Source organism: Carassius carassius, chromosome 38 (assembly GCF_963082965.1).
Source record: "Carassius carassius chromosome 38, fCarCar2.1, whole genome shotgun sequence".
Lineage (NCBI taxonomy): Eukaryota > Metazoa > Chordata > Actinopteri > Cypriniformes > Cyprinidae > Carassius > Carassius carassius.
The window spans coordinates 22,097,313-22,111,005 of NC_081792.1; the positions used below are offsets into that span (position 1 = coordinate 22,097,313).

Below are 13,693 nucleotides of genomic sequence, written 5' to 3' on the forward strand. Positions count from 1 at the left end.
AAAAAATACTTGAGACTTACTTGAGACTTGAAGGTTAAGACTTGAGACTTACTTGAGACTTGCACATGTGTGACTTGGTCCCATCTCTGGTAATTTAAGTTATTTTCGGGGTTATCAGGAGAAAATGACTCAAAACGCGTATCCGCGTTAATCGACTTGATAGGGTTAAAAATCTTTGTTTTGTGCTTCTAGTTCATGACCGGTGTTTTGTTTTGTCTCCACGTTCGTCACTAATCATCCAAAGCCGCCGTCTTTCATCATCCACCCGGAACGGCTTCCGTAAACTTTTTTTATTATTTTTAAAAATATGGATATTTATCTTATAAAAACACCCGGATTCGCTGCGGGAGGCCTTTATTCACCCCCCAGAGCCCTGTGAGGGTTGTTTTACTATGGATTTGCGCACTTTATCTCACATCTTTTGGACCAGTGATCCTCAAATCTTGCTCTTTAGATCCACTTTCCTGCAGAGTTTAGCTCTAACCCTAATCAATCACACCTGAATTTGCTAACCAATGTCTTCAGGATCATTAGAAAATCACAGATGGAGTTTGTTGGATTAGGGTTGGAGCTAAACACTGCAGGAAAGTGGATCTCGTGAGCTAGATTTGAGGATTTTGGATTGTTGATAACCAACATCATCTCACCCCCATTGAAAGGCTTGGAAGGCCCAAGACAATATTTAATTTAACTCTGATTGGATTCGTCTGAAAGAAGAAAGTCACATACAACTAGGATGCTTTGAGGGTGAGTAAAACAGAGCTAATTTTCATTTTTGGGAAAACTAACCCTTTAAGCTAATGCTTAACCTCCATTATTTTCTTTTTTTATTGGATATGGAAAGATAATGTTCTGAATTCTTAGATTAACTTGGCCCTATATTTCATTGTTTTTGTGATATTTTACAATAAACAGCCAAAACACAGTATGTTTCTAACTAATTAATTGATAATTCTCTATCAGCATGTACACATCTATAAAACTGTGGTTTGGTTATCAACAGTGTTCAAAATTTCTTATTTTGTGTTCCACACAAAAGGTTTGGAACTACATTAGGGGTGAGGTTTTTTTTTTTTGTGAATTATCACAAAATGAATATGATTGCTCGGGTTTGAAAACAAGTTAAATGCTGTCGAAAATGATTCCTTCTTTTCAAGTTCACAAAGTAGAAGTGTTCTCAGCATCTTGCATCCTCTTATCCTGGGGGGTCCCGGACAGAGTGTCAGAGTCCAGCAGCTCAACCACATTGTATGGGGCGCAGTCCTCCAACCCCAGCTTCCCACACATCCACCCACAGAAGCCCTTCTCCAGGTCCCTCACCGCCAGCCACCATTCTCCGAAAACCCAGGAGAGCTGGGTCAAGGTGGCATACACCCCCATACAAACACATAACGTCATGATCAGCACTGGGTATAACAGAATGAGCAAGGGACACACCGTGATTTTGTGCAAAAAGCTGCGTTCCTCATTGTAAACCAGGAAGACGTTGTACCAGGTGAGCGTTCCATAGTAAAACAATGTGATGAAGGAGAGAAAGAAGATGAATGGAGAGCAGGAAAGGCTCCAGAGGAGAACATGAGGGCCCTGGCTGACCCCCAGTGCACAGGGTTTTTGCTTGGCTTCTGCAGCCCCATCACATTCTGCATCTAGACGCTCTTTGGAGCGTGCAATGTCTCTCAACTCTTTATCTGTAAGCGTCATATAGATGTCTACCATTTGGCCTTTCCGCTTTCCCCGTGTGATGGTGCCAGCCAGGGTCACGTAACGGCTGTCAGGAGGGATACCCTCTTCATCTGTGAATGAAAGATACATTTTAAAGAGGATATTGCATTAATAACACATTACTGTAAATAATGTCATGCAAGAGAGAAAGAGGAAATACAATAAACATTGGAATGTATACAGTCCATGCCAGCAGACACAAAACTCTTGCCTTGAATAAATAACTAATTAGAAAAAATGAACACTTATTTCACCACTAGTACTCGATATAATATAAATGTATATTACATTTATAATTATTAAATAAAATGTATTTAAAATTATGTACCAAAAATTGCAAATATTAACTGTTTAAAGATTTTTGACCGTTTGGGATTAAGGTTAGGGTTAGGGGATTATTTTTTAAGTCTATAGCTCAACAAATGCTGCATTTATTTGATCGAAAATACAATTAAAAAAAAGAGTAATATGGTGAAATATTATTACAATTTAAAATAACTTTTAAAAAATATTTTAATACACTTTAGAAATGTTATTTATTCATTTGAGGTCAAAGCTGAATTTTCTTGATTCTTTAGAAATCATTCTAATATGTTGATTTGGTGCTGATAAATATTTGTGTAGGAACTTTTATACTTTTTTTTGCCATTGATGAATAGAAAGTTTAAACAAACAACATTATTTAAAATAGAAATCTTTTGTAACATTTTAAATTTCTTTAATGTAATTTCAGGTCAATTTAATAAACCCTTGAATGATAAAAGTGTTACTTTCTTAAAAAAATGAATGAATGAATGAATGAATGAATGAATGAATGATGAATGAACTCGCAAGACCCATCTTTTATAGGACTGGTAATTACAAATATATACTTCCCTGATATTTCAAGATTTTTCTTATAAAAATTTTAAACAGAAGACTGTAAAAAAACACACACACAATACCTAGATAACCGACATAAAATGATCAGCAAGGATAAAACATAAAAGATAAAATCACGTTATATTTAATATAAGGATTATTACTCATGGTGTATTCTGATTAGAAAGCACACGTGATAGTGCCGTCATGTTTTAACCCATTACAGTAAACAAACGATGGATTTCACTGCACTTAAACAAACATCACTCTACAGTTCACTCCAAAATATATTTTCACCTTCGTAAAGTCCAGGACTAAAGCTTCCGTCCACATCTGCTGAGGTTCCCTCCCCAGCATCCTCCATCTTCAGGTCAGAGCGGTAGATGATCTCTTTCTTTTTCTTCTTCTTTTTCCTCCGAGTGGTGGTTCCCTCCTCCTCTGCTGACCTCTGGATCGTGTTCACTGGGGTCTCCTCTGTCCCAGTCGCTCCCTCCAGCTCCAGACCAGTGATGTCTCCAGATGCCCCTTCACTCATGACTGTGAAGCCAGAGAGACTCCTATGATGTCAGTATGCAGCTGGACACACCTGCTTGGTGTGTCAATCACCCTTTAAGAGGTTTCCTTCTAGAATGAGAGAGAGAGAGAGAGAGAGAGAGAGAGAGAGAGAGAGAGAGAGAGAGAGAAATCACAACCGCCTGCTATACATGTTAGTTTGTTTTGAGCTGCATTGCAATACATCGCATTTTAGGAGCTGGCACTGTTTATCTCAAGCCACGCCCCACGCGTAGTATCTGATTTACTGATATGAGAATATACAGTTCTTACCTCGAATAAACTCCCAGACAAAAGTAGAGGTCGTTTGCTTATTCAGTTTATCGTCTGCAAGTCTTCACCATGTGTAACATTTTAGCGCGGTGTTTATTCTTTACGAGAGTGCCACGCAGAGGACAGCGCACCCCCCCCCCCCCCCCCCCGCACCGCTAATGCCAATGTTTGGCCAATCAGCGGCGTGCGCGTGCTCGCTTAATGCAGAGCTCTGCCTAGCAACCCAGCTCCGGATGCCAGAAAATCTGATTAATCATTTATTCCCCACTGCCAATTACCTGAATACTTAGGACCATGTGATATTTCAGTTTTTCTTTTTTAATAAATCTGCAAAAATGTCAACAATTCTGTGTTTTTCTGTCAATATGAGGTGCTGTTTGTACATTAATGAGTACAGTACAATACTTTCCGTACCCACTGTATATAATAGAAATTTTACAATTACAAACAGTCACAATATCATAGTATTACATATATTTACATTGATTGAACAGTTCTGAAAGAACTATTAGAGTTCCATTTTACTATAAGAATGATACAATTCAGTGAGCATCATTTAAAGGCCACAGCCACAGTCGAGATGTATTTTAATTCCTAGCAAAAAACAAGACAAAACAAAAACATTTGTGGTCCACCCACACTGTGAGGAAGAGCAGCTGTTTGACGGTCTAGACATGTTTTGTTATGATTAACAGCTTGGATTTGGTTATGGCCATGATTTCTCTAAACATATTTGTATTTTCTCCCTCTGGGGCTGGAGGCCAGGTAGTGTGATCTGATTGGAGAGAAAGTGAAACAGAAAGCGTTTGCATACTCAAATAGTAAGAGTCAACATCCGTTCTTGATTTCGAAATAACAGCATGTATTATGCCATCATCTGGCCAGGAAATGGGTACCTGGTATTTCCCACACCGAGTGGTAGAGGCTCTGTCTTGCATCATGTTTCAGGGTTGCTCTAGTAATGTACTGCAGCTGGCAGCCGGAGACAGCAAGGAACATACAGCTGTAGATACCTGACCCAATTAAAGTAAATATTTAAATCTCAGCTTATTTAAACACCAGTTTTGAAATTTCACATAAAAGACTCAAAAACAATTAAAGATCTTAACTATTCCAAACCTTAGATCGGTAGTGTATATAAATAGCTATAAATATTGTATATAATTTTAAAACCTCAACATCATAAGTTATCTTATCATCTTTAACATTGATGGGCCAACATCTTTGTAGATTTCCATTGCAGTTTTGGATGATAGTTCCCTACATTAAAAAAACACAAAACAAACATTTATGTGGTATAAGACCATTTGGAAGTTTACATTATAGTTGATTTAGAATTACATCACAGAGAATAAACACATGCTATTAAGTAAAAACTTACTTTTTACATTTTCAGGAGAGGCTGGTTTTCTACATTCAATTTATGTATTTAATTAAATGTATGTAAATTTACATTTTCACTTTGTGGATTTATCCAAAGGAACATGCAAATGAGAAATAAAAATCAAACATGGAATTCAACCCCTTGTTTCAACATCTCCCTGAATGTGAAGCACTATCCAAACACAGTAGGCCTACATGCTTTTAAATTGTTTCCAAACTGTCACTGACTGGAGCCACAGAGTTGATCTGTACCCCACTATCAATCCACTCAATAGCCAGGCTCTTGGTCAGGCTGTCTACCGCTGCTCTGGCAGCTCCTGTGTGGCTGACATATAAAATAAAATAAAACGTTATTGTTGTGAGTGGATTTTATCAGTCAAAAAATGGAAAGTGATACACATTGTTTATTATATTGTTATAATGTACAACTCAAGCCATTCCAGGGCCACATGTCCACAATTATGTTTACAATTACACCACCAAGATCTTTCATCTATGCATTGTATGCAACGAATAAAAAGCCTTTGAATTTGTTATGCAGACATGTCAATTCATTAATGGCCAGAAACGAGAATTACAATTTACATACACAATCAAAACAAATAGCAGCTTAACTGTATGTCTCGCATTTCACATTGCGATGTATACCTTATCTAGGGGTGTGCACGAATAGTCGAACATTCGGTCTGTAATTATTATTAAACACTCTTCGAATTTTACTATGTGTTAATTTGCTGGCCGTGAATGCAGAACCCATGATAAATCCTAAGCAGTTAGTACTAAATCCACAATCCACTGGGTGGCGCCGTGGAGCGTGTTTACAAGTTGATAGTATTTGATCACAGATTGTGGTTATCTGCCTCGCGAAGTTTGTAATTACTGTAATTACTTCTGATCAAAGCGCGTTCTTATTGTTATCAGACTGAGGAATTAACTTTCACCTGAGCATGTGGATATTATTGTTTCTCTCAGAATTAAATACACTAGACGTAGCCATGTCTGTGACGAAGCAAAATCTGTGCAAAAATGTTTTAAAATTAAAAGTCTTTTTCCGGTGTTGATCCAGCTTCCTGTTGCCAGGACTTTTAATTATATATATTTGCGTTTTATTATTAATAAAACATTTCGTACATCTAAATAAATAATCAATGTGTATAAAATCATGGATGTAAGAAGGGTAGATAGCAAAACATTTAACTGTTTTGCTAAGATAGCACAATACAGTTATTATAAAAAACACGAAAGACATCGCAGTATGGAAAACCATGTGATTTTATTTTACAGTATGTACACTGACACTGAATAAATTCCATGATCGTATTAACTTTTCGCTCACGGAATATGTTCTTCTTTTCTTATGGTGGAATTTGCTTTTCTTTCAACAACAGTTCTGAGAGAGATTCAATGCAAGTCCATGTTGCTTAAATCAATTCACAAATTCCAACGTAATCTTCCAAATAGTGTGTACAGCCCTCAAATTACAGACAAACACAGCTGGATGCAGACAGTGATGTCATCCACACAAGTTTGTGAACTCAGTCTTGCAGTCTGATTTATTTAAAATGATGTAAAATTATTTATTGCTTACTAAGATTATACATGTATACACATTTACAAAAAATATGTGTCTATATATCTATATATGTTATTATCTGCATGGTTTTAAACATACACTTACATACACATCAACATTTTATAACTGTGCAAATTTGAAGTGAGTGCATACCACAATTAGTTAAAAACAATTACAAGGGCCATTGAATTAAAAGTTGCTCAATAAAAACACAATTTGGCTTTATATAATAAAGTAGAATAAAAACAAACTAATAAAAACAACAGTTCAGAAGGCAAGTCTTGGAAAGAGGGGCACTTCAGCATTGTGATTCCTAAACTATTGAATTTAACACAAAATTATCTGCCCTAGATGTAATTTTAAGTAGTACCCAGCATCTCACAGTCCTTTATGATAGCCAACGCTGCCAAAAAACCTGTACAACATAAATGTGCTGATATCTACACAACCAATACAAAGAGTACTTAACAATACTACGTCTGTATTTACATGTATTAAATACCTGTCTTCAAGCACTTGTGTGGTTAGGGTCAAGTGTGAGTAGTGGCCAAAAAAAGAAAAAAAAAACCTGTTTGTGTGTGTGTGTTTCATGTAAATAAATTAAAACTGCTACAAGTCAAACCAAAGCGAAGCCTCTAAAACAGGTTAGTGTGAAAGTGCATACTGTAGTTTTTCTCTGAGATCTAAATATCTTTGTCCATTCAAGTCTTCCGCTGTGCTTTCGGTGGTTCAACAACAGTATATCTGTGGTTCTTCTGAGACGTGGCCAGTTGTCATCGGGCCACATGAAACCAAAGGCTCTTGTAACATTGCATACTGGCATGTAGTGTTTTTATCCCATAATTCATTGCAGTCAGTAGCTGTTTTCGTGGCCAGCGAGGATGTAGAGATTGCTGTGTGCTGTGGGATTGTCTGTTGGTCGGCTCTCCAAAACCACCACTCTATAAAGAATGAAATAAAAAACAAATACAGATGACCTGATGCCCTTTCTGCAAACATATGACCAGCGTTTGGCACACCAGTAATAAAGGGAATGATATTAATTACTAAATGACTTAATAATTGGATTGCTTTTTCTCACCTGTCTGAACCCAGCAGCCTAAATATCCTTGAGTTGTCAGAAATCTCCTGTGTAATCTGGAATATAAAAAGTGGACAGAATAATAGTAATGCACAAATATATATACGTCATTTAATTTATGTATATATAGGAAATCCTTTTTTTTTTCCAACACCGCTCTCTGAAATACTATATTATATATAATATAGTTGTTATACATATAATTTTATACATATTTATATTTGTAATATAATACATAATTTATATATATTGCAATATCCTTGGCGTGTTTTTGTCTGCTTCACAACATGGTCCCAACCACTTTGTGATATTATTGACAGGCTGTCTGTACATCATCTCTCACATATAAACAGCAGGACTTGCCTCATTGGATTTGAAGCTGCGTCCTTGCATGCCATGCCTCCAGAAGGCCAACACACTGTCTTGAAGGCAAACTATGAGGAATAGAGGGATGCATAGAGCGAGGGAGTTATTATAACACAGATTTACATATATATAAATTCAGTTTGTTTAGAAAATATTATATATTTACTTGAGGTCACTGGTAATGTACTAAGGTCTCATACCTATTGATTCAATCTGGAAGTTAAAAGTCAGTTCAGCTGAGAGTTTTCGACTGGACTTCAACCGACCTTGCAAATTTACAATCTTAATGCACCCTAGAGAGGAAGAAGAGAGGCAATTAATCACTAAATGTTTATATATATATATATATATATATATATATATATATATATATATATATATATGCATCTGTTATTAATCTATTAATGGCATTTTCTCTACTTACGATCTAAGCAGACTAAAATTGTATCTCTCTCCAGCTGGGTCACATGGATCACACAGCTCTGTGGGGTATCTGAAACGACAACATCAACAATTACTAGAATTTAGCATTTCTAAAATCCTACAAGAGTCGAACTGGAATGAAAAGCTAATTAAATTTATATATTTATATATATATATATATATATATATATATATATATATATATATATATATATATATATATATATATATATATATATATATATATATACTAAATAATTGCATAAAGAGGCAATTTTTTGTAGCATGTAAATTAATATTTATTAATAAATGTTAAGCAATTAAATGATTCATACATGTAAAGACTTATCTTAATAGTAATTTTAAAATACTAAATACTAATTTTAAAGTACCCACCAGAATCAAACCAATTGGAGGTAGAGCTGGGGTTGAGGGTCTCGAACCGCACCACTTGGTTGAGCTCTGTCCCTTTGCTCACAGCTATGCAGATGAGAGGATATAGATGCTCTGGAACCACCAGCATCTCAAACACCTCCAGCGGACATGGCAGCGGGAAGTCTATGCTCTGCAGGGAATGAGTCGGTGCTTAATGTGGAACAGTGTGCATGTGAAAATGCCAAGTAAAGCAATTTAAATTACAAGTCTTAAGTAGAAGATCAGCAATTTTACAAGCTTAACGGAAGCATGAATAGCTAATAATGTTGCCTAATAACGTGCTACATGCTGATTCCAAGGTGCAGCCTCATATTTCATTGATGAGGTCTCATTTAAAAAAGTAACCATTATGAAAATTGACTGTAATTCCTTGGGAGGTTTAAATGACTATAATCTCTTACACGCTTCGCAATGTAATGATTACATTTCTGAAATGAAGCAGCCTCAATGATGCATGCGGCCAACAAATGCGACCTCCAGAGGACACAGCCTTCAAAATAAGACACAGCAATGTTTTAGTGATGGGAACTTACCTTGACTAACATGAACCTCTGCATGGACTCCACCCATTCAAAAAGGACAATGCTGGACTGAAAGGCACCACACAGGTACTTGTGACCCGTATACGGATTCCTCACTGAGAATAAACAAGGCAACACATGGAAACAAAAGACAAATGTAATACCTGGAAGAAAGTCAGTTTGTTGACATCGAAGTCTTCTGAATTATGTTGCTTCATATTTTTGTGGAAACCGTGATTCAAAAGTTTGGTATAAGATTTAAAAAATAATATTTTGATCCAACAAAGACATACTGAATTGATCAGAAGTGATCAAACAGTAAAAACATTTATAATGTTAGGAAACATTTCCAAAACTACCGCCAAAGTATAGCCTAGTCATGACATCATCCAAAGTTGTACCTATAGCTATATATTGCTGAATTCAGAAATATATAAAGTAAATGACGGGATCTGCTCACCTACACAGCACTTTTGACACCCTTTTGTTTCAGGGATCTTAGTGGACACTGTGAATTTCCTGAAATTCGAATAAAAATGTAAAATATTGTATTTTTATTTTGACTACTGGTAATGCCCTTAAGTTTACACATTACACAGAGATCTGAACATTCACCTGGGGATCATTTTGTCAGGCAATTTATGTGTTGGTATGGCAACAGGGAGTTTCTGCATTTGTCGAGCATGTTCAAATAGGCCCACCAGACTGTGAGAGTACAGATGACATGCTTTTCCTGCCAAAACACAATTTCATTATTTAAAATAGGGATACAAGACTATGTCAGGTAACACTTCACATATATGACATGATGTTACTACAGTTAATAATTCTAGTATCTTCACAGTACAAGCAGTTCTACTCTGTATTGTAAAGTGTGACTCAAAAATAAAAATATAATTCTGAAATTGTAGCAATTGTTAAAAATAGAAACTCACTCTGACTAATTTGTAATCTGAACAGCTAAACCAGATTTTTTTAAAGCATGGCTTACCAGATATTGATAGCAGGCTGTTGCTCATGACATAAAGCCAAGTACATCTCCTGGGGAAAAGCTGAGAATGACACAAAAATAGCTTTTGTACAAGACAAAAAGACTGACTGAAGAAGCATGGTACACTTAGACAATATAAGGATATACAAATACATCACACAAAATTGTTGCTTTCCCAACACGTTTCTTTTTTTCATTTTTAAATGAATGCTTTAACTTAATTACGTAGGAAAACCATTTGTTTGAAAATGTGTGAAAAGTAACATCACACCTGTTCCATGGACGTCTCGTGCAGCTCATTAAGGTTTAATGTGTAAATACCTTCCTCTGCTCCAAATATCAGATACTGGTCTGAAATGTATGAACATGGAAGAACAAAACACACTCAGAGGTGGTATCAGCACATGCTTCATTAGAGAACATCAATAGATACAATAATGGACACATTAGTATTTCAGATTAGCCAGATTTTCATGACAAGCTCACCTCGTGTGTCTGGGTTGATCCATGAGGTAGCGCAGTGTATCTTTAACGGGCAGCCGTTGAAGACTTTAGAGAAACATGCTCCCATCTGGACATGGAAATACAACACAACGGATAATGCAGATGCAGCAAAAATTAACCACTGTTCAAAGGGTTTATATTTAAGAAAACAAACAACACTATCAAACAGGCAACATACATTAATTTAAATAAAAACACATGGCAAGTAATTAAGTCCCAATACAGTTGCTGCATGGCTGAATAAACCTATGATGGCCACTTACATGAACCTCTGGAGTTGGAGGGAGACCATTGCTGATGGGTTTCTGTTGAAAAAACAAAAAACTTGAAACAAAATACGACATGCAAACGACATGTTTCACTTTTTAATATTTTTTTTCACATATTAATTATGCAATGTAATTATATGTAATAATATTGTTATTATTCCTACCTATTATTATATTGCATTAAAAAAATTTAATTTAATTGTTTATATTATTGTTGTCATGTAATCAATAATATTATAATGTTATAAATCTTTAACATATTTTATATAAATTATTAAACAATAACAAGAATATATTATTAATAATAATTTATTAAATAATAACATTTATACAATGAAAGTTATTTAAATATATATATATGTGTGTGTGTGATACACAATAAGAAGAAGAAGAACTACATTTTTTCAGAGATTGTGCATTAAATGATGAACAGTGATTTGAGACCACTGGGATCTAACAGTATTCAAATATGAAATTATTATATATATATATAAAAAACTCTGCTGCACTCAGCAAACATGTTCTTCATCCAGGAATCATAAGTGTTACAAGAATCAATATTGGAATTCACTAAAGTGAAGCCATACTGGAAAGTCTTTCTTGTCCTTTGGTATAGGAACAGCAGGGGGCATTGTGGACTGTCTCTCTGTTGAGGGTGAGTGTTCAGATGGGCTAGTCCCATTATCTGTGGGTAAGAAAAGATATAGCATACATTTTTAATTTTTTCATCAATATTAAACACTTGATTAAATTAATGAAAATCTGTGTAATGAAAATCTAAAAATGACTGACAGGAGAACAATCATTTGACAAGGAAAAGAATACAAGGGTGGAGTGGGTGACTCAGGATGTATTCCAGTGGGTGTGTGACATTTTCACATGCCAACACCAATGACGCTGTTTCTCTTTATAAAGGGCAAGAGGAAAGAATGACATCTCACTACAGTCTGACTAAAGAAACTAACAATGGGATGGTTTGGAGACAGGTTTAGTGAATGGGGCTTAACTAAGTTTAAAAGGGAGGGCCTGTCTTACTGTCTCCTTCCTCATCATGATCTTCCTCTTCATCAAATGAGACCGCCAGCCTCTCGTCGAACTGACTACATATCCCAGCATCCCCCTGTGCTTCCCAAGCGCCATGTTCTTCCTGACTGGTCTCGTTACCTAAACTGCTGAGCTTGTTTGCAGACAGTCGAGGAGGTGGAGGTCGAGGGGGCACATTGGTGGATGATCGAGTCGGGCTTTCAGGACCCGGACAGCGCTTTATAGTGCCCTGGTTACCGTCATGATCGCCAGAGAGGCTTTGAAGTGGTCCGGGACTGGGCTTCGGCTGGAAACAGCAGAACAAAATTAGCAGCACGCTACCGACTTCTGTCAGATTACTACAGTAACAACTAAAAAAAGTGGATGTAAAAAAAAAAACACTGTAGAAGCTCTACACTGATTTCCGATCAGCTTGTTTCAAGCCAAAAGAAAGACTTTGTTCAAAATACCACAAAGACACACTACCATTCAAAGTTTAGAGTTGGCAAGATTTTTTAAAATGTTGTTGAAAGAAGTCTGTTATGCTCACCAAAGCTGCATTTATTTGATTAAAACGATTACAGTAAAAACAGTAATAAATGCTGAAAAACTATCACAATTTAAAATAACCATTTTCTATATGAATATAGTTTAAAATGTAATTTATTCCTGTGATGCAAAGCTGAAATTTCAGCAGCTATTACTCCAGTCTTTAGTGTCACATGAAATCCTTCTAATATGCTGATTTGCTACTCAAGAAACATTTATTATTATCAGTTGAAAACATTTGTGCTTAACATTTTTTTCAAAATTCTTTAAAAAAAAAAAACCTGTTCAAAAGCTTATTTTAAATAAACGATTTCCAGTAAAAGTCTTTACTGTTACTTTTGATCAATTCAATGCATCCATGCAGAATAAGAATAATACAAAATCTCACTGACTCCAGACCTTTGAAAGGGAGTGTGACTTTTTTTTAACACTAAAACGGTTTATTAAAAAAACATTTTTATTCAATATAACTTTTTTTGATACTTACCTTGGGAGGAAGTGGTGGGGGGAACTTGGGCCTCATAGTGGAGCTTTTAGTGCTAAAACCAATCAGAAATTCAATTAGATGAGTCACAATGCTATTCATGCTACAACTAACAAATATATTTTGAGAGCATTAACAGGATGTGAATAGACCTCTTTGATTAGTTTCATCTGACACTGGACCAACAGGGTACAATATAGCACAGGAAACAGACAACAAACAAACATGCAATCAAATGCACCAGGAATAATTCACCCTATAATAAAAATGCTTTTATTATTTATTCAGCCTCACGTTATTTCAAACCTGTATGCTGTTATTGTTTTCTGTGGAAAACTCAAGGACTATTTTTGAAGAATGGAAAACAATGAAAAAGATGAAATGTCATGTTGACTTCTTACATTGTGTTTTTTGGGAGCCATTTACAGCAGCATTCAGTTTGGAACATGAGGATGTAAAAATAATGACAACATTTTTATTTCTGAGTGATCTACTCCTTTAAATGTAGAAGAAAGCTTGTCAGCATCACTAAGAGAGGGCTAAGTTTCATGGATCTGAACTTGCATTTGAACCTGGAAAAATGGCCAAAGTGGCACTTGGAGGAACCGCAACATTCTAAAACGCCTGCTAGACATTGCACTGCTAAATAAAGGAGAAAAGAGATGATGTGTCTAGCAAAAAGA

The 13,693-nt window shown here is 35.7% G+C and overlaps 2 protein-coding genes across 8 annotated transcripts in view; both read right to left on the reverse strand.

Annotated features, from left to right (window-relative positions):
- Positions 1-814: 814 nt before the first annotated feature.
- On the reverse strand, positions 815-3,711 carry tmem169a (transmembrane protein 169a). 3 transcript variants are annotated; one of them, XM_059528822.1, is made up of 3 exons: positions 3,409-3,711; positions 2,881-3,140; positions 815-1,793 (listed from the first exon to the last, which is right to left on the reverse strand). In XM_059528822.1, exons 2-3 carry the CDS (start codon positions 3,116-3,118, stop codon positions 1,159-1,161), a joined length of 873 nt encoding a protein of 290 aa, XP_059384805.1. In that variant the 5' UTR covers positions 3,119-3,140; positions 3,409-3,711; the 3' UTR covers positions 815-1,158. The 3 variants fall into 3 exon arrangements, with proteins under 3 accessions (XP_059384805.1, XP_059384804.1, XP_059384803.1); XM_059528821.1 differs by having other exon boundaries at positions 2,881-3,207; positions 3,409-3,710; XM_059528820.1 differs by having other exon boundaries at positions 2,881-3,710.
- Positions 3,712-6,045: 2,334 nt separating this feature from the next.
- The window catches only part of LOC132119570 (mitogen-activated protein kinase kinase kinase kinase 3-like), a 74,674-nt gene continuing 67,026 nt past the window's right edge, over positions 6,046-13,693 (reverse strand). For 4 of the 5 annotated variants that reach the window (XM_059529643.1, XM_059529642.1, XM_059529640.1 and 1 more), the window contains 14 exons: positions 13,014-13,065; positions 12,119-12,284; positions 11,542-11,639; positions 10,949-10,990; positions 10,668-10,752; positions 10,453-10,532; positions 10,182-10,242; positions 9,806-9,923; positions 9,651-9,709; positions 9,203-9,306; positions 8,631-8,799; positions 8,236-8,304; positions 8,012-8,104; positions 7,728-7,879 (listed from right to left, as the gene is read on the reverse strand). In XM_059529643.1, the coding sequence (XP_059385626.1) occupies positions 7,785-7,879; positions 8,012-8,104; positions 8,236-8,304; positions 8,631-8,799; positions 9,203-9,306; positions 9,651-9,709; positions 9,806-9,923; positions 10,182-10,242; positions 10,453-10,532; positions 10,668-10,752; positions 10,949-10,990; positions 11,542-11,639; positions 12,119-12,284; positions 13,014-13,065 (1,291 nt within the window). In that variant the 3' untranslated portion in view covers positions 7,728-7,784. Of the gene's footprint in view, positions 7,306-7,445; positions 7,502-7,727; positions 7,880-8,011; positions 8,105-8,235; positions 8,305-8,630; positions 8,800-9,202; positions 9,307-9,650; positions 9,710-9,805; positions 9,924-10,181; positions 10,243-10,452; positions 10,533-10,667; positions 10,753-10,948; positions 10,991-11,541; positions 11,640-11,989; positions 12,285-13,013; positions 13,066-13,693 lie in introns of those variants that run through there. The other variant, XM_059529644.1, reaches the window with a different exon arrangement.